The sequence below is a fragment of the Pelmatolapia mariae genome, linkage group LG5 (genome assembly GCF_036321145.2).
Source record: "Pelmatolapia mariae isolate MD_Pm_ZW linkage group LG5, Pm_UMD_F_2, whole genome shotgun sequence".
Classification (NCBI taxonomy): domain Eukaryota; kingdom Metazoa; phylum Chordata; class Actinopteri; order Cichliformes; family Cichlidae; genus Pelmatolapia; species Pelmatolapia mariae.
Genome location: NC_086231.1, coordinates 13,756,438 through 13,778,264, shown reverse-complemented (window position 1 = coordinate 13,778,264; position 21,827 = coordinate 13,756,438). Strand labels below are relative to the sequence as shown.

Here is a 21,827-nt window from a genome sequence, read left to right as displayed (position 1 = left end):
TTAGTGTGTTGAAAGGGAAGAATGTTGGTAAAGAAATCAGCATTTAGCTTTTTATTTTTGCTCAGTTACGAGAATAATTCTTAAATGTCTGTCAGTGAGACTCCTGCAGCTGTCCTCTATTACTGTCACTGAAACTAAAAATGTATCTTCTCTCTCTCCAGATACTTGTCTGTCTACATTGCTGCCTTCCAATCCATCCATTTGGCACTTACCTCCATCGCCATTCTCTCCAGGATGTCACTGAAGGTACAGACCAGTAATGTGACCAACAAGACAGACCCAAAGTCCATCAACTCACGGGTGTTTATTGGCAACCTGAATACAGCGGTGGTCAAGAAGTCTGATGTTGAGAGCATCTTTTCCAAGTATGGCCGTGTGCTCGGCTGCTCTGTGCACAAGGGCTATGCCTTTGTCCAGTACGCCAGTGAGAGGCACGCCAGGGGAGCTGTGATTGGGGAGAACGGCAGGGTGCTGGCAGGACAAACACTCGGTGAGTTGATGTGAAACAGCATGTGAATTATAGTTTTACTTAATAAAAAAAGATGAATAAAACTTGAGACTTTTAGGACTTCCACATTGCGAAAAGACACTGTTGGTCTATTGGATTAGATATTCAGCTGAAGCTTGTAACCCACAAAAGGATTGATAGATTAATGTCTTCAGAATTTACAGTTTTGTTATAATAAAACTAACATCCAGCAGCTCTGACTACAAAAACTCTCTAACCTGTGACAACCCTTAAGCATCATTACATTCAATTTCTTTAGTCTGTCTGTCTCTCTCATATTTTTTTTTGCTATTGCGGTGGAAAAAACCATATCAGAGGAGCAAAAACAGTTAAGCGGAGTGTGCCTTTAAGCTGTTGGAGTGATTTTCTCCCCCTGCCTGGTCCCCCGGCGAAGCAGGAAGAGACGAGCTGTCAGTGAGCTGGTGTGAAGAACTCGACTGGTTTATGCTCAGTCACTGCAGGGCTCCAAGCACATTTCTTTAATAGCTTCTCTCAGTGCGGCGTGTGCGAGAACGAGAATGTACGTGAATGAGTGTAACTGAAAGAAGCGTTTCTGTGTATGTGTGTGTGTGTGTGTGTGTGTGTGTGTGTGTGTGTGTGTGTGTATCTTAGTGTTCTTATAGTGGTTTGAAAGGTTAATTGCTCTTTCACTAACAAAACTCTCTCTCTCTTGCTCTCTGTCTCTCTCTTCCACTCTTTCCCTCTTTGTGTGTGTGTGTGTGCGTGTGTGTGTGTGTGTGTGTGTGTGTGTGTGTGTGTTTATGTGTAATGGAGGATAAAGCTGTGACAGCTAAGGGGCCTCTAAGTGATGCTCTCTGCCCCTCTGCAGCTTTTGTGTAGGTGTGCGTGTGTTGCTGTAGAAATCATATAAAAGCCATCTTCTTTTTCTGTACCAAATATCTTTTCATTCTCTTATCCTGTCTGTTTTCCCACTCTCTGAGGCACGTTTTAAGCATGGCCACTACCTTGGGGATTCAGTTTCCTTTTTAACAGAAGACTCAAACAATACATGCAATGACATGAAGACAGTTTATGTTGAAACTGTCAAAAGACTAACTCTGCTAACAGACTGCTTGAAAAAATAGAGTCATAAAAATGCAAAAAATGTGCAATACAGCAGAAAAAAGAAAATCACCAGAAGAAGAATCATGCAAGTTTAAGACACAGTAAAATTAACAGTTCACCTGTAAAACAACCACTCACTAAAATGGGTTTCAGGAGACTTGGGCAGCCTGAGGTCTATAAAAAAAAGCTGTAGTCCTCGAATTCTTAAATCATATGAATTTAGTTTGTTATTCCAAATATGACAATATTCCTGAATCATGGTCAGTAACATCACAAAATCAGTTATGCAGCAATTAAAAATGCCCCATGAGGTTTGCTTTTGTACATTTTAACACACGTGCAACATGTTTGTCAGTTATCAAAACCTTTAGTTTTAAAAATTCATGGGGAACATACATATATACATATACATGTAGTATATTGCACTCATCCTGTTTGTTTCCAACTATTTAAATGTTAAATAAAAAAAAGTAAGTCAATAAGCAGAATATAGAATTTGGCTGACATATGTGGCTGCCATAACTTTGCTTATAGCTAACTTTAACTGCACAGTATTAGTTAGTTTGTGAGAATTAAAAACAAATTATAATAAATAAACTCTATAAAAATAATCAGTATGGATTACTTCACATATGCAGGCATAACCACATATTATTATTATTATTACAAGAATTTATATAAAATTATGTCGTCCGAAAGTGTTCTTATAAAATCTGGTGTCACCAGGCTCTTCTCAATCTAGTCCAGCGAGGGAGGGAGGAATCAGTAAGCTGGCTTAATACTCATCTAAGGCACAAAGAGTAATGTACACGGTATTTGCCTCAGTATTGTCCTCAAACTTCTGTAAACACTGTAAAACATGAGAAAAAACCCAGCATGTTGTGTCATCAAACACGTATTTTGACCTTTTGCTTTGGATAAAAACACAAAGATAGTGCTCCACCCAAGGTTATCATATCAGCTGAGAGTAGTATTGATTCATAAACCACTATTCTAATAAACTACAAATTTTAATGTGCTGATCAGCTGACAGATGAGGTGTTTTTACAGACTGAAATGACTTGCTCCTCAAAGGGACATTGTGTGTGTGTGCTTGTGTTTCCCTTACAGACTTCCTCTTTAAATAGCAGGACCTACAGGTAAAGTCAGTGAGGCATATGGAGCAGCGGGTGGACTGTGTGTGTGTGTGTGTGTGTGTGTGTGTGTGCGTGTGTGTGCGTGTGTGTGCACGTGCTTGCACAGTTTTTCCCTAGGTCATAGAGGGGAGGGTATGTGTGTTTGTGTGTTTCCTGCAAACCAATGGACTCCAACCATTTTCACACCTGGCTGGAGTCACAGTTCTGGATCACTGCCTCAAACTCACACACACACACACACACACACACACACAGGCACGTGCACACTCTCCTTCACGGTGAAGTTAAAAGGCTTGAATCTGTAGCCTCTGGTTGCTGAAAACTCACTTTCCGTCCTCATCCTCGCTCCATCCTGTTATTATCCTCAGTGGATGCTTTTTCTTCATCTTTCTTCATCTCTGTCTTCATCTTTCAACATTTCTGAGATTTAAAAAAATTGTCTGCGAAATTTAGTAACTCCGTGTTTTCCATTACTGTAAAATGTACAGTTTTTTTGAGGCAATAAGACCTCATGTAAGTTCAGAAATGTTACATCTGCCTTCGTAGTATTTAACATAGCAGAAAACTCAAATGCACAGTACAGCCAAACAGAGCTTAACCACAGTATCCAAATGCAATTCGCTTATCCGTCAACTTCAAATCCTTTTATATACTTTTCAACTTGTGGTGATGTCTTTATGCTTCAAGTGCTGCCTGCACTACATAAAATTTAACAAGACAGGAGCATCACTTTATATTCAAGCAGAGGAGGATTTAAGGGGGGCTGGTATTGGATGACTAGCATCAGCTGCTTTTTTTAGTAGCTCACAGGCACTGGCTCATTAGCAGTTTGTTGATTAACAATCATACTCAAGCAGATGAACAGAACGGCCAGTATGAGCTAAGACTGTTTGCTCTCCTAAAATGCTCGTGTCAACAGTGTTTCCTGTTGCTTCCTCTGTAACCAGCCCAAACAGCTCCCCATGTAACATTTTTTTTCTGCCTTAACTCACACTACATTACAATAATGTTATTAAAACTACAATATTATTACATATTGTTTTATCTGATTCTTTATTTAATATTTCTGATTTTAGCAACATGCTATGTATCCTCTCCTTGTAGTCAAATACGATCACAAACAAATAAAGTGGTGCTAGTAGTTTTGCAGAACTGAGATCACAATATTATTGATTTATTACTAATTTGATTTAAGCAACAGCAATTTTAAACTAACAGTTTTTCAACAATTTTTGAAACTTTTAATTTATTTTATATTTGAGTATATTTTACTGCTTTACTGCACTTGTCTGTATTTTTTCTTCAGTAAACTTTACAATCTAAAGATACTTTGGAGAGTGAAAAAACCCATCTGAACACTGCACATCAAACCTGAAGAGGTATTTTCCCAAGTTGCCAGTAATTTTTGCTTGGAAATATCTAAATATCTCACTGGTTTGTGAGAGGCTGCAGTATCAGTGCTTGATTCCGAGTTCTGGGTTCCAGTCTGATACAAATCTGCTGAAGCCTTTTCGTCTGTATGGAGTTTGTTTCCTCCAGTTTTGTAAGGCTTTCATAGAGATGCTCTGGTTTACTCCTACAATCCAAAGTCATGCAGGTTAGGTGAACTGGAAAGTAAATGCTGTTCTGTGATAGACTGGTGAGCTGTGGTGCTCCATGACCCACTGCATGCTGGAATTGACTCTGGTGCTCTGGCGACCTTGAACCATGAAGTGATTTAGAAATGGATGGATGGCGATTCATCAGTGCAAGTTCTGTTTTCCCCCTCTGTTAGCAGACTAGCCATTAACCATCTACCCATGCTGGGTGGAAATAAAGCAAATGAGCTCTAATAGTCTGTTAAATTTAAGACCACAACGTAGGAATCAGCTCTTGACATTTTCATCATTCATAATGACAGATCCTTTGTTTTCTTTTCACTGTGTAATTAACAACACAAATATGAACCAAAAAAAGAAAGCCGTCTCAACAAACTGTCTTTAATAATCTTACAGTGAGGACGTGTTGTTCTTAGTTTCTCTACTATTCCCCCCCCCCCCCCCCCCCCCCCCCCCAATTCATTCAAATCATTTTGCCTCCTGAAAACATACATATTTCATTAATCCTAACTTGGTGTAATTACGTTTTCATGCTTTAGTTGATCATAATTAATATTGCAGTATTTACAAAACATTAGAAGAACACAAAAATTATTTCAGGACTTGAGGGGAGAAAAGTGATTTACAGATTACTGTTGTTGCCTCAAAGGAAGATGATACTGGGTTAAGACGTGCTTTCCAAGGTTTGTTTGGTTGTCAGTCTGTCTTTGTTAGACCTGTGGTTGACAGACAACCTCTTCAGGGTATAGGCTGCTTCTATCCCAGTCAGCTGAAATCAGGCCCGCCACTTTTTTAACTGGATGTCTGATTCAGAAAGTTTGCTGACAGTTTCTTTTTTCTTTTTCTTTTTTCATTTTCTTTCATTTTATTTGGCCTGCACAGCAGCTACATATATTTTTAATTGCTTCTACAACCATGTAATTATTGTAGAGCATGTACTTTGGATGTACTGTTATATTCCTTTTTGCCATAAGAGAATGAGCGAAGTAACAAACACAGCTGAGGGGTTACTTTTTTGTTTTTTTCCCCTCCCCTTCTGTACAGTAAGCGGGAACTGACCGAACAGCTGGCACTGTTATTGTTGTAAAATAGCTCAACAGCTACCTCTAGTGGAAGTTACAAGATAACACAGGAACTGTCTTAGATCTACGTTAAAGACACCGTACAGATAGGGTTACTGTTTTGTGATCTAGCTACAGTACTTTTTAATGATCGATTAATATAATTTTATTTGGTAGTTAACAGAGTGTTTGTTCTTTTTTTATATATATATATATTCCAGATATCAACATGGCGGGAGAGCCAAAGCCCAGACCCAAAGGCCTGAAACGATCAGCAGCTTCTCTCTACAGGTACACACTGCTATTTATCAGACTGATCGATTATTTGATTAATGTGTCACTCAAATTCCTAAGCAACTCTTTGAGTGTTTCGGGAACTTGCTAAAAAGCTTCTTTTTAAGGCCAAGGGATTAATTAGGAAGCCTGGCAGAGAGTAATGTGACCACAAACGGTATTACTACGTAAACAAATGCACGCACACACACACAAGAAAGTTGTAGTATAGCATCAAAACCACCTACAATGCATAACAACAATTTTCCTTGTGGGATCAATAAAGTTTCTATCTATCAATTTGTAATAAACCCACGGCAGACCCGACCATGTACTCATGCTTTTCAGCACTTTATTTACGGTTGCTTGTTTACACACTGGCTGCAGCTTTTCAGCTCACAGCCACATACTCCAACAACAACACCACTCAGGACCCAGTACAGCCTTATAATACAGGTGCGGCGTGATAGCTAATGGCGCTCAGGTGTGGCCGCCTCGCCGCAGAAGATCCACCAACCACACCCTGCCGTACTATCTATCTATAAAGAAGTAATGAGGACTAAGAAATCCTTATTAAAGTCTGTTCTGAATGATTTTATTTTATAGTCTCCAACTTTTCTTTATATTTACACTGGTGCTGAGTCATGTTGTACGCCACTCTACCATTTAAACCTGTCATTGTCTGAATACTAGTGTAGGCTCATAGCTACCAACCGTGATACTGTGACTCTGGTCATTTTTAGTGATAAAAGGAACAGGTTTATTTTTCGACCTGCTTCACTTCACTCTGCTTCTCAGGACATGCTAACAGACTGTGGATGCTAACAGTAATTTTAAAATATGTGTCATAAATGCACTGATTCTTGGCCTCTAGCAGTCTGTTTGAAGATCTATTGTCTCTTGTTTTATCTCTGGTTTGAGTACCTTTTGTCTGGTTTCTTTCCCACACAGATTGTAACTATTTTATACACTCTTATTTTTCAGTTGGATTTTTAACTATAAACTGCATGGAAAAGCCAAAAAGCTTTTTTTTGCCATATGGTGCTTTATGTGCGCTTTCATGCTCGTGTAATGAAAAATACTCTATGACTCTATGTTGTGCTGTGCTTTTTCTACCCAGCGGCTATGAGTTTGATTATGACTACTACAGAGAAGACTTCTATGACAGGTAATAAATGGACTGTTTTCAGCTGTCAGCAACAGGTTAATCATGGTAACCTCTTTAGGTAACACATGGACATCTCTATCCAGCAGTAACAGAGAAAATATGTTTTTTAGGCCCTTTATTGGTTTCCAATTGCAGAATGTAAAACTGAGGAAAAAATGTTTTGACCACTTTATATATAGAATAAAAGAAATTTGTAAAGGTGAAAATATTGGGTTGGATATTTTGATCTATAAAAAATGCCACAAATTTGAAAAAGTTACAGTATATCACTTATTTCATTATTTTACAGTTCCCAGTTTCTTCCCAAAGGCCACAACCACCCTTAACTCATACACGCACCTATAACACAGTCCCACCCCCCCATCTATAAACCACCACTTTGCAACACCAAATTCTATGTGCAATAACCCAAATTGTATATACATAACACTATTATTTACATATTTACTTTTTAACAGCGGATTGTATATTTCTGCATTTTATAGTTTTTTTTTTCTGTTAATACTGTTGATACTGCTGCAGAATTGTGCTTCAGTAAATTATTTCTAAAAATTTGATTTCACGTATGTAAGCCTAACAATTTAAGGACTATAAGGTGTGATCTAAAGTTTTTGACTTTAACGTAACTGATTTAAATCAGTTGGACAGCTTTCCCATTAAGATTATCCAGTTATACACTACTTTCAGCTATTTTTAGCTATTGTTATTTTTAGATCATTCCCTTCATGACTGCTTGCTCTTCCGTGTCTGCAATTTCACTCTGGACAAACATCAACTTCTGTTTCAAACGAACACAAATTATGTGTGGAGGATCTTTCTGATGATGATAGTTCGCTCTCTGGCTTTGACCCAGACGTTTTCAGCAGATTTTATTATTGGAGGCCTTCAGGCTGAGACTGTCAAAGCAGAGTTCTAATACTCAGCAGAAATGACCTGAACTTGGCTGTGTGCCACCATGTGCCAGCACATTGAAAATTCAGGACTTTTTTCACCATACTGTTTGCTCACCATCTGTCTTACATACCAGTTTTTGTATCCCAGAGAGTTCTCCTTGTCCCTAAAATAAAAATGAAGTCAAAGCTAAAGTCTTGATGTTGGAATTTCATATAAAAGAACCAGACGAGCCACTACTGAAAATGCAAAAATGCATGCCTTACTTCACATCACACAGTCCAAATACTGTGATAATGGTTAAACAAGGTCTTTTCTCACTGTTTCATGTGCTGGGTCGGATCTCATTTAGTGGGAACAGTGGGAACTTTTATACTTACTGACGAACTGCAGCTTTTTTTGAAGAGACTGATTTATATTACGGTGCCCACTGTGGGGGCTGTCACAAATCCTTACAGCAGCAAGATTCTATGAGCTGATATTTATGACAGCAAAACTTGACAGTTGATCAGATTTAATGCTAACACAGTAGGAAAGCTAGCAGTATCTTTCATCATAGTGATAAGATCTACAAGATTTCAGACAGAATCTTTCAACACAATATTATCCTCCTTAAGGGCATTTTTCTTTTTCTTTTTTTTGTACCTTTCTTTCAATAAGTCTTATCAGAGAAACATCTGGTTGAATTTAGACCATTTAAATTGACCTCTGCAGTCATGTTACAGTGTGGTAACTATTACTGCTCTGACAAGACCAGGTGAAAGTCATCATCAAAGGCATTGCAGTTGTGGTTAAAAGAAAAAAAAACTTCATCTGTACTCCAGGAATTCCTCAGACTCTAAGCTAATTGTTGTTCCAGTCATGTATGTCTGAAATGATTTCCATTAGTGTTAAGGCCTTCAAAATAAAATCTTTACATATTTTTGGCTTTTGTTTGGTTTCGCTGCTTTTTTCTTGTTGAAAAGAATAAATAAAGTTTTAGGAAAAAAAGAAAATTTGGAATAGGCAGGATAAGTCACAATCCTAAAAAAAGAACTGGAACCTTTTTTCATTTTATTGAACAGTCTGAGCAATCACTTTCAGTCCACCCTGGAAAAAAGTGAATGTAAGTGATAACAGCCTCTTTAAAAGTTATTTGGAGGCAGGTATTCCATTTAAGGAAATAAAATTTAAAGTGTGGGTTGTAGAGATGGCCCTTGATGTGTCTGCTGTACTTGATTTGGTGTGAACCATCCCCAATCTCATTTTCCAAAGGACATTAGAGGAAGAATTATTCTTGACATGCAAGAAATTTAATACTGTTGTTATTCTCTTACTCACATCAAAAGCACAATAAATAATCCTAAAAGAGGTGAGAAACAGCTAAAAAAAAAAAAAAAAGCAGAAACCTCTGCAACTTGCAAAAAAAAAATCTTCTTTCTTGTTTTTGTTTTTTTAAGCTTTAAAATGAAGGATACCACAAATGAAAGATATATCAGTTTTACAAAGACTAAAGGTTCCACAACACTTCTGGACAAAAAAAAAAAAATGAAGTGCACACCATTAACGAAACTTCATCAGAGCTGTTGTACTTCATTCACCTCAAGGCCTCCACGTCATACAATGGCTGAAGGTGGTGATGGTGAAGCTGTTTGTGACCTGACGTTTGGGATAGTTTCGTGATGCACCAAGACAGAAAAAGAAAGAAAGAAAGAAAGAAAGAAAGAAAGAAAGAAAGAAAAACAAAGCACACAGGAAAAAATAAGAAAAAATATTCAAATAAGAAAAAGTGTTCATATCTTGCACTGGCCAAAGTTTAACACAGTTGATGATCTGATTCCAGATATGTCCTAGAGAGGAAAGCTCTAAAAGGATATGCCAGAAATAGTGATGAATTGAAATACTTTTTTGGAAGGGAAATGGTCTAAAATTTCTTCTTGTCATTTTTCAAGGTTCTGCAAACAGCATCAGGAAAAATCCTTTGAAAGTCCTTTGAAATTGGTGGCTGCTAAACTAGGTTCTGTTCAGCGAATCACTAAATTGAAGGGTTCATATAATTTTTTCCAGACTTTACTGAGTGATGACGAAACTGCATTAAAAGGCACGAAAATTACAGCTGTTCGCGTGTAATGACACTGTATTTACATATAATTGTGACAATATGAGATCAGACCATATTAAGCGTATTCACTAATCTTAGTAACTCAGCAAGCAGGGAGGCTTTTCCTCTTTCAACTTTCAACAACTACATGTGTGAGCAGAACAGAAAGCAGAAATTGCTTGGTGAGAAGAATCTATGATAATGCATCCAGATGACACCAGATGTCAAAATAGTATCTGTATCCAGTTAAAGAATACAATCTTTGCATTTACCCAGAGAAAAAAAATCACTAAAACAATAGGGGGTTATTTGGTGTCATTATATGTTGAGGTTTTTGAAGCTTGTGGTACCAAGCATTCGTGTTTCGAGATGGTCATGCTAACAGGAGAAAAACAAAGCCTCTCTCAAAGCCTCTTGACTCTTGTCAAAATGTGTCAAGCTTTGGTTTGAAATACAAAAGTCTAATGCAGTGAAGTGGGGGTAATTGAGGTTTCTCCATCTCCCAGAGAAGAAGACCAGTTGTGTCTATTAATCCTCTTATACATCACAATTCCACTAAAGTTTGCCTTACCTCTAAACAAAGAGTGAACAGAGAATTTTGCTCTCAGGGGTGTTTGAACACATGGCTAAAATGTGGGCTAGTGTGGGAATTTCTTGCCTTGGGTTGCTTCCTGTAACCCATGCAAATCCTTTCTTTCACTATTTGGGTGACAGAAAAAGATCTGTTTGCCTTTCTGTAAAAGTTACCGCACGCCACTGCTGTTTAGTGTCAGATTATCCCAATAGAGCAATTCGCTCTTAGAGTACATGCTTACTTGTGGTTCTTGGAGCTGCTAGAAGCATAATGGAAAGTATAGCCTACAGCTATTATAATTTTCTTTCTTTAAAAGGCAAGCCTGAAAGCCTGTGGAGCAGTTCCTAATTTGGGTTCAGACACCAGGCAACTTCCGCGTTAAACTTTATTTTTTTTTATTAAAGCTTATGGTTAGGTCAGCTAACCCTGAGCCATCCCTTGGTTATACTGCTATAGGCTTTGGCTCCTGGTGGACTTGATCCATGATGCACTAAGCATTTCTTCCCCTCTTGCCTGTATATACTTGCATTGCATTTATATGTTATGGCTACATGTCATGTCACAGCAGATGGCTGGGTTAGGGCACTGTCTGTGACTGTTGGAGGTCACTTTCTGTGAGAAGGGAGATCTTCTTTGCCAGTATTGCCAAATGCATGCTCATAAGGACTTTTCAGATAGTTTCCATCTAACACTGTGGGATCTTTACACTGTGATTTGAAATGCCTTAACACAGCTGTTATTGTGAATTGGTGCTACATTATATATTGGCATGTATTCCTTTATCCATACAATTTCCACTTCTAATAATCACACACACAGTTTCAAATTTGTCAAGTAATATCAAATTTCCACCCCGTCAAAGACTGACTGATTTTACCCCATCTCCAGTTTAGAGAATGGAAATCAGCTAAGACAGCTTGTGAAGCATTGGGTTTGAATTCATTTGTGTAAAACTATAAAGAAAGTAAACGTCAAAGCAGCACGAGTCAGCTGATTAAAGCTTGTACACTGGAACTGTCAATGGAAATTATCGCCACTACAACCAATCTTTGTGTTCCCCTACCTGCTGAATCCCACTTTAACCCCTGACTGTACTCATTTTCCTGTTTAACTGTGGAGGCAAAATCAACTCTACAATGTAGGCAACAGAAAATTAAGGTATTTTCTTTATTGTTTTTCACTGTGTCCTACATAACAGATTTAAACTGAGTACATTCATGAAAATTAGAATTTAGATTGGAATAACTTTCATATTCATTTCATATTCTTGTGTACTGAATTAATATAGCACATGACTCAGTTAGCACTGCACAAAAATAGCTGGTAGAATTGTCCTTTAAAGTGCTCCTTTTCATTTTCTTACTTGGAGTACATTTCCGAGTCTGTACTTTTTATTATTTATTACTTTAAGTTAAGAAGTTGATTGAGTACTTCAGCTTTTAATTTTTTCAAAAATGTTCTTTTACTTAAGTATCTGTACTTTTGCCACCTCTGAAATTATTTTGTTTGTAGTCCAGGGTGGTATGATTGTACAGCAGACATCTTTAATGACATTAAAAAACAAGAACTGGGTGAACAAGTTTGAAATGTCAGTAAGTGTGTGACTTTTGACCACAACTGTTTGCTACAGTATGCGTAAATATAACTGAAGTTATGTTGCTTTGTAATGTGTTACACCCAACACTCGTCATGGCATATGCACACTCAAAATCACAGTTACAAGGAGAGCGTTCTAACCAACTAACAATATTTGGAGAATATTTAATATCAGAAGTATATAAAAATGAACTCAGAAGAGGTAGTAGAGAAAATAAGCATCTTTCTCCCATCTTATTCTTTCACCGAATTATTAGGAGTGTAAATATGTTTTATGAAAAGATAAAATTCCAATGTATAGGAAAGACTACAAACTGTAAGCTCTAGTAGCTTGATTTGCAGTCACAAGGATGGAATGAACTGAGGCGCAGACCAGCGGGGTTAGAAAGAAAAGTCACAATTTTATTTACACAATCACCTGGTGAAACTATATACAGTGCGAAGGGTTATGGATTTCCAGGGATCTAAGGGAAACGGGTCCAAAAAACACACTCCACGCTCTCGCTCTCCACACTCCACTCCTTCGTCCTCATACTCGCGTTTCTGCTCCACTCCACACCACACCACACTGCCAGACTTCAGGGAAAACAGGTCAGGAAGCAGCGCCAGGTCCAGGGAATTGAGGTTACTCAGCAATCCAGCAAAGAAGTCCACTGAACCACCATCTTAAATAGTGGCTTGGGCTAAGAATGCAAGCAGACAGATCCATGGCAGGTGGTTGATTACACCAGGTGCGTGGGCCAAGGGCGGGAGCCCAGGTGAGCTCCGCCCACGCAGACAAAGAAAAAACAGGAGAAAGAGAGACAAAAACAACATGTGGCCTGCAAACTAGGTCAGCCAAGGAGACATGGAGACCATGATTCTATCCCCCTTTCTGTTTGAAGAATAGCTGAGGTAAATATTGTATGCGCTCACAAAGAAATTGGAACATAGATCTAACCTAGAACTGTCTCTAACCAGTTTAGTTGTGAATAGTTATTTGGTCTAAATATGTTCATATTTTCTTTTCACTTTAGTGTTCAAGGTTTGAGTTAAATGTGTTATTTTCTGTGGAAACGACATTTGAATGACAACATTTCTTGTCATGTTCCAATATACTGTCACTTGCAAAAAAGTGTCTAAATTTATTTCATTCAGCATGCCATAAAGGATTAATGGTGCTTGTGTGGATAGCATATGCAATCCTGTGAACCCAGCGTAAACCAGTTTCTGTGGTTTAGACTTGAAAGATCATTTATACGCACCATCAGTTTGAAATTAAATAAGTACCTCATCCAAGGATTACCACAGCATGACTCTCACGTTGCCAATTTATTTAAAAGACAAGTATGTCAGAAATGTAGAACAAAGTGGTTGCTTCCTACAACTTATTTAATAATCGTATATACTATTAGGACAATATATAGAGAACACACATATTTAATGACTTCCCAATTGTAGACCCTATACACGTTTAACCTCCTAAGACCCGAACTCTTCCACAGCATGCATTTTTAATTTCTCTTTGATATTTGGGCTGATTGGGACCCGATGAATGTAAAAACAAAGAATTACCAGGTTTTTTTTAACCTGATTTTTGTTTCTAAGAAAAATGAGAGCCACATATGAGGATATTCGTTTAAAATTTCGATAGATCAGTGGCAGTATAATGTCCTCGTAAGTGGATATCAGGCCCTTGTAGAGCAAAATTGAGTATTTTGGGCTAAATAACTCAAAATGTGATGTCCACATATGTGGACGCCAAGTCCTAGGAGGTTAAAGCTATCAGGAAGAAACCAATTCGTGCATTTACACCCACAGCAAAGTCAGTGAAGTGTATGCTCACACTTACTACACATGCACAAGTCATGGTCTTAACAATAAACAAATGAAAAGAACTTCTCTGTACATCTCTACCACACCAGCTGTGAGCCTCACGTAGTGTAGATATCTACTGTCAACAGATTTCCTCTTTTAAAATTAAACACTAAATTAAAAAACCAAAAGACAGCCTCACTCTAGTTAATTGTGGCTTTCTTTGCTAAAGATCAGATAGAGCATAGGAACAACACAGAGAATTTATGGCCAAAGGTTTGTGAACATCCTTGTGTGGCTGGTGAAGATGCTAAAAGCTATGGACATTCATATGCTGTTATAATAATTCATTGCTCTGGGAAAGATTAGCACCAGATTTTGAAACCTTTCTGCAGTAATGTGCTTTCATTTAGCTACAAGATCATTTAAAAAGTTGGGAACACGCTCACAGCCTTATCCCAAATAATGTTTGATGGGGATTGATGTGAGCCAAGTTATTCCAGGCCAAACTGGCAAAAACACTGCTTCATGAACCTGGCCTTGTTTACTGTTACAAGTTTAGGATCACTGTACACATAACAACTTGATTGTATTGTGTATTTACAAATAAAGCATTACATCAGTGAGTTTTTTTTTGTCTAATATTAGTAATGTGCAATATTCCATCTATTACTTCTTTTATGTGACACTTGCCCCAGACTGGATTGTCGTGTTGGCAGACTTGGGAAAGGGAGGGTAAGATGCGCCTCCACACGGAGGCATCCATGTCCCATTCTTAATCAGGTATCTGAACCAGCCACCTTAACTGGCTTATTTCAAAAGCTTTCCAAAGAACAGCACTGCTACACAGAATTCCTTCCAGATGTTTACAGTCGTATTCCCAGTGTTCAGCCACCCTGCGAAGAAAACAAATCAATAGTTTCCACCCACTCACCTTTTGGCCAAATTTGGGTTCTTAAACCCATTTCAGTCCCTCCAGCATCGAAACCATAGTTGTAGATTTTTTTCTGAGCTCAAGTGGGCAGACACATTTTGTTAACAGTTGGTGAAACATGCTGACCAGCTGGGCCACAGACCTCAGCACTGATTTACACCCATCCCATGTGTCAATCTCACTTTTTTACTCACATTTTTAACTGTAAAAATATTATAAACAGTCCATGCTATAAGTATTTTTATAGCTTAAGAGTGTTCAGGCTGAGGCTGTGCACATGTGAAATAAAATATGATGACCCTAAAATTGAAAAATCTGAGTTAAGTGGATCTACTTCTATATCAAAAATGGACTCTATGAGAGAGAATGCTTCTGCAGTCGTCTTTTTTCCCCATTCTTCTTACTGTATCTTATTTATTTTGAAACTCATGACCCTACATCACCTGAGCTGGGATCAATGTTTATCCACCTCCTAAAGTATGATCTTTACATTAAATCAGGGGATTAGGGACTTCTTCTGCTGGGGTTTGCGTAGCCCAGCAGAACAGCTTTGCTTTAATGGTGGTATTATGTTTTCATATTACACAATATGATTTACCATTTCATGGTTTTTATTAAGTTAGGGGAGGAAATCGCCATGCCATCTGGACAAATTATGTGCGATGATTATCAGCTCTTTGACTTTACAGTTTTATTGCTATCTGCAAAAATCTCAGCTTATCTAATATCTGAACAAGCTCCAGGAGTGTATAAATCTGGAGGTTATGGACTTTGTTTGGGCGTATTACTGAAAACAGACCAAAAAATGATGTTGCTTGTCCAAAAAGTTTCAAACTGCAGGCTTGGGTGGACTGTGTCTCATAGCACATAATGTAGTAAAACAAAATGGAGGTCATTGTTCCCCAGAGTGGTTGAATTAAATCACCATAATCCAGAAGGTTTCTAAAAAAATTTCATTATTTTTCATGACCCGAATTGAATAACCAACTCATGACATGTTTTCTCCTGGGTGTAAATAAAGATTTTGATTTAAGCAGTTAACTTTTTAACTGTGCCCAAACATGCACTCTGACCCGAGGTTCATGGAACCCTTTTTCAGACTTGGGACGTTAAATTGCAGTAGCTCATTGCTCTCCCACAAACAGAAGAGATGGCCACATTCTTACCATTTAAAGTAAATCAGTGTGTTACGCAGAATGGGATTATGTTGTTGAGATTGCATTATAGAAATCTGCATAGTTTTATAAATTTATTATTCTTTAAATTATTCATTCTTCTCAGCGATGCTAAATCAGAGCAGCTCCACAAAGTTTCCTTTGTTGAAAATACATTAAACAAGCAACTGTTGAGTTCCTGCTTTTTATTCAGCTACAGAGATCATTCGAGCTGGCAGTCACATCTTTTGCTTTTAATCTCGGGTTATTTGGAATGGGAGTAAAATAAATACAAATATATTAAAAAATAGTAAAATAAATGTATGTTATAGATTATTTATCTCGTAATCAAAGATTCCTTAATGAGGGCTGTCCTTTTCTCATTACAATTTGTAAAGCTGCTTACAGTTGTGGACTACACCTGAACCCACAAAACAAGTTCAACATGGCCAGGCTTTCTTTCCATTATCTAGCTCAACAAAGTTTAAAACCTCAGTAATAGATAATGGCTTTCACGCAGATATAGAAAATATGTATATGTTTACCTTTTTATGCGATAAAAGAGTCACTGGCTTTAACTGACACTCTCTCCCTACATTAGCCTGGTTGTTGCTAATCTTTGCCAAATAAATAACCAGTGGCAGATATTGCTAAATGAAGTTATTTCAAAACTATTTTACAATTCAAAATTAAGATTCAACTTGTTTGGGCCGTCGTAATTCATTTCTGCTCTTCAGCTTATTCTGCTTATTCCAATTTGTTTAAAGACATTTGATGTTTATTGAATTGCCTCAGCAGTTTCACAGCATGAGCTCATGTTTCTTTTATTTGCAGCAACATGTTCAAACACAACTGAGATTTAAAACTGAAAATGTTTCAAAAGGTTTAATTTATTACAGATTTCTGTTTGGTTGAACTGTAATGTAACCCAATTGCATTACTTTGGCAACATAACTTTGCATATATTTTTTAAACTTGTGAAACATGAAGTTCATAAATTTATTTAAGCCATCAGCATATTGTCATCAGGGTGTACCACAAGAAAATGAGGCTCAGATGTTGGATTTCAAAAACAACATTTTTCCTCTGGCTCTTTCTGTGGCACTAGACATCAATTTGGACTCTTTCATAAAATGATAAAATGATGCCTGCGTAAATTATTTTGCCTTAGAATCTCTAAACCACTTTTATTTAGATGTCATGCTCAATAAAACACAAATGCCAAGCTTTGAAATAACTAAAGTCTCAAAACATTACTAAATCACTGTGTTAAAGCCACAGGGGTTAACAAACTACCAGAAGTACCACACAGAAAGATCAAAAATATTGTTTTTCCACAATAGTAATAAAGTCTTTTTTCAAAGTTTTTATCCTCATAAAATCCAAGTAAACCATTTGCAACAGATGTTTATCCAAAAAGCTCTGCTGAGAATTTACAAGGCTAATAGAATACCTTAATAGTTGTTGTTGATTCTTTGCTGAACAGTCGCCAATGGAAGTACTAAAAAAGCCAGGAAGCTAATAACAATCTTGGTATTGTTTGGGTGATGTTTACGTATAGCTGTGAGCAGCACAGTCACAAAGCCAGACATTCTCAGTTTTACTGTCACATTTTTTGCATAAATTATTTACTTGAATGTAGTTTTTTTTTTTTTTAAGCAAGCTAAGTTTAGGGGAAAATATCTTGATTAAGTAGAGCAAGTTTCCAGACACATCCACATATCCAATCCCACACTGCTTCAGTAAGGCTGTCGAGGTCCAGGCTCTGGGGAGGCCAGTCCATGACAGATGTTGTATATTTCTTTAACCAGGTATACTTGTACTGTACTGGCAGTGTATTTGGGATCATTGTCATATTAAAAAATTAAGCTGTTGTCAATCTGATGCTTTTCAGATGGTGGATACAAATATGATCATACTTTTCTGAGTTTGTAATTCCATCAATTTTGACAAGCTTCCCCACACCACTAGGTGAAATGAAGCCACAAACCATGACAGAGCCTCCACTGCATTGTACAGATAGCTATTTGTCAGATAGTTTTTTAGGCTCCCAGTACATTCTAAGGCACATTTTTATTCATAAAGCACATTTAAAACAACAAAGTTGACCAAAGTTCTGCACATGAAATAAAGGATACACAATAAAATAAAAGATACAACACACACACATACACCAATAAATATCTAAAAAAAAAAATAATCAAAGAATATAAGCGATAATACAACATCTAAAGCTTCGTTCTTCTTTTTTTATCTTCCACTTGTCCAGTTTTCTCAAATTTTTCAGTGACACTCAACCCAACACAGCGAGGTATCCCAAGTTTTATGCAAACATACTATTTTATGCTGTCAAACTGTTTCATCTTTGGCATTTTTCATAGATTCAGCTAAAGATAAATGTCGTTTTTTTTTTAGCATGCTGGTACACTCTACGTCATTTTCAAAACATTGCCTCCTTATTTGACCTCTATTCTCCTATCTCAACATTTCCTCGTTTCCCTCCTTTTCAACCCTCCTTTCTATCTTTCTTTACTTTGATGCCCCTGCTTCCTTCTCATTCTTTCTGTCTCCCCTCCCCTTCCTCTTCGTAGGTTGTTTGAGTACCGTGGCAGAGTGTCTCCTGTTCCACGTGTGGTGCCAGTCAAACGCCCGAGAGTGGCTGTACCCCTCGTACGACGGGTCAAGTCTCTGCCTGTCAAACTGCTGGCGTGTAACGCCTCCATCCTCCCAACCAGCAACGGCAACAAACAAAGATGTGAGTTTCAACGTGTATAAATGAACAAACTATCAGCCAGCATTGCTTTACAAGACGCTGTTGTAAAGCATTGCAGTACCATCATATCATAACGTGTGCTAAACACCAAAGTCTGATGTGTTGACTTAAATTTGTCACTGTTTACTTTTCCAAGTAGAAGTAAAAATAAATATCGACATTTTAAGAAAGTAAATATGCACGTATATACATATATTGATATACAATTCTGTACATCTAAATTGTTAAATACTCAAATTGTCAGTGATATTGATTTTAGGAAAAACACACAGCTCTGTCACCAAACATTTTCCTTCTGACTACATATATTTCTTGCTTTTCTCTTATTCATTATCTCTTCTGTTTTAATTTCTAACCAGCTCCACCCTGTCTCAAACCTCCTCTTCATCTATCTTTCAAGCCCTGCTTTTACATGACATTGGAAGGCCAAAACATCAGATTAATTCTAGTCTCTCTCTTGTTTTTTCTCTTGTTTTTTTCTTTCCTTTTTTTAACCAGTTGCCCATCACATGAATTGAAGGCATATTCAGATTCTAAACAAATTATGCAGAGGCCCTGTCAGCTCCCTGAATTTTTCAGTCTATGTAGACCTCACAAAGCAATTTACATGTCACAGATTTAAGTGTCTTTCTGTGTATTCATTAAACTTACATTGCAAATTGTTTTGAAGAGAATAAACAAAAGCCTTTTTTAACTGCAGATTTTTGGGGGATCTCAGAACAGTTTTTTCCTCCTCCTAATGGCCTAATGCTCGCTGATATGAACTAAGTTGTGCTTGCAGTTACACAGGACATCCTTAAACAACTGGACCTAGGGTCAACGGTATGACATTTTTATATTTCACGATTTTCATTTGACTATTAATATTTACTACCACTATTACCACTCGTTCTCATACTCCCATATAGAAAAAGCCATTCATGCTTTTATTTGCTTTGGACACTACATCTGCTACCTCTTTTCTGGGCTAAATATGAAAAAATTATCTTTCTTGCCTCCAATTCAGAATGTAGTTCATCTTTTCTTGTGGCTTTAGCAGATAGCATGAGTAGAATAACCAGTCCTGGCTTCTCTATAGTGTTCCTATGTACTGTATATTTTGGGATTTATTTTTGAATTTTATTTTGCTGATCACTTTCGTAACTTATCTGGGTCTGGCCCCGAGCTACATAGGAGAAATGTTGAAGTCATATCCACCAGTTTGCAGCCTTAGAGCTTGAGCTGGGGGCTCTTCTAGCTGTTCCAAATCAAGACTTAAATCTAAAGATGATCCTGCTTCACCGTCAAGGGACCTCAGCTTTAACACAACCCACATGAGGACATAAGCATATTGAGTGTAATGAAATACACTATATAAATAAAATTCCCATTGCCTTAATCAAAATCAGTGAACCCTAACCTCAGCCTAATAAAACATTGTTTTTACTTTTTTTTTTACTTTTGAATATTTGTTTTTTAAAATTGTTAATAAAGGATAATTAAATAATTATCTAGTAATGGCCCAGCTTTTAGATTTTTATTTACATGATGTGTATTCTTTTCTTTAAAAAAATAAATCTTGGTTTTCTTGCTTTTTTACTTTAGATTTTGTGTATCCTGTATTGCATTCTAAGCATTTTTTAAGTAAGTAAATTTTTATTTACATAGCAGTTTTCAAGACAGAGATCATGAAGTGCTTCACAAAAAAAGATACCAGAGCAGTAAAGCAGTTAATGTTAACCAAATACAACTCCAAAAAGATGAGTTTTAGTCGTTTTAGTGGATACTTTAACCATTATTACTCACTTCCATAACAATTTAGCACATTTCATGCAATTTTTGAAGATTTTTTGAAGAATTGAAGATTTTACCTTTCAAGCTGTGATAAGCTTTTGTTAAGAGTCATCTATGTATACACCGAATAAGACCAAAATAATAATTTAAGCTCTATCAATCATTTCCAAAAACTAATACATGGAAAGGGTTTTTTGTTTGTTTTTTGTTTTTTATATTAAAACTATCATAGACAAAGCATTAGCATGGTCACATCCATCACAGCGCTGCCTTGAAGATGCTTCCCTCCAGCATGGAAATGGGAAACAGATGGACCCGTTTTAGCGTTTTGACTTTAGCTTTGACATTTTAACAAACCTTGGATTAAGTTAGGAATTCAGAAGTCTTAGTTGTAGATAGAAGTGATGTGAACTTCAGCGACTTCTGTGTCCAAAGAACTTTACTAAACCCCTTTCCCCCCCCCATTTGAAATAAAGAAGTTATCATCGGTTTTAAATGGTAGTATCTTTTGTTTTCCTGCTCACTGTTGACCCCCTTCAAGAATATAATCTGTGCATTTAAATTCAAAAGCGTCGTCAAAATTAATTTATTGCATCAAATACAATAAATGCCAGTATCACATTTAAAATATATATAGTCATATAGCTTCATACAAAAATGATTTTGTTCTATGAAATAAAAAAGAAAAAGCTGTTACATACAGCTACATGTGGCCTTTTTCTTTTTTCTTTTATAGTATTCAGTTTATTTCTGTTTCCTGCGGCTTTAAGAGAATATGGATATTATTTAGTAGGTTTTCTTTACTTAAATAAATAATAATACACTCATATTATTAAGTTATCACTGTAACTATCAAAAAAACCCAGTTCTTCTTTTATTAATTTAATGTTTTGTGAGGATAATAACACATAATGTTTTATTTTCAGTTCAGCCATGTTACAGTACCATGTTAGAATACCCAATTCTCTTGCAGCCTTAAGGGGTAGGGGGTCTATATGAGCAAAATGCTACAGGAAACTAATTAAATCAAATTCAAATTTCAGCGGGTCTTTGTCATAGAAAGGAATGGTGCATCATTACCTTTATGGTACAGTCATGAATTGGATCCAGAGTTGTTTTTTTGGTTCTGGTTCTTCTCACACAGCCGTCCAAAGAGGTGACACTCTCCAGAATTCAGCAGGCGCCAGGCGTGGGTTGAACAATGCGGATTAGCTGAATGTTGACTGGAGCTGACGTCACAGTGTGTGGGCTGGGAGATATTAAAGGCAGATTCTGGGTCCCTTTTGTTTGAAGTCAAATAACTCTAATAAATTCATTAATCAAAATTAGACTCTTTAAGTGTGAAAGGAATCTCATGTGCTGGACAACAAAATAACAATTCTCCAGATAGGGCAGCATTAATGTAGCAGAAACTGCGTTGCTCAGGTCGATTCTTTGTAATGAATTGAG

General features: G+C 37.0%; 1 protein-coding gene across 2 annotated transcripts in view; it reads left to right on the top strand.

The window, feature by feature from the left end:
• The window catches only part of raly (RALY heterogeneous nuclear ribonucleoprotein), a 122,576-nt gene that overhangs the window by 78,213 nt on the left and 22,536 nt on the right, over positions 1-21,827 (top strand). For both annotated transcript variants that reach the window (XM_063473733.1, XM_063473732.1), the window contains exons 2-5: positions 162-490; positions 5,590-5,659; positions 6,762-6,809; positions 18,424-18,587. In XM_063473733.1, the coding sequence (XP_063329803.1) occupies positions 235-490; positions 5,590-5,659; positions 6,762-6,809; positions 18,424-18,587 (538 nt within the window). In that variant the 5' untranslated portion in view covers positions 162-234. The remainder of the gene's footprint in view (positions 1-161; positions 491-5,589; positions 5,660-6,761; positions 6,810-18,423; positions 18,588-21,827) is intronic.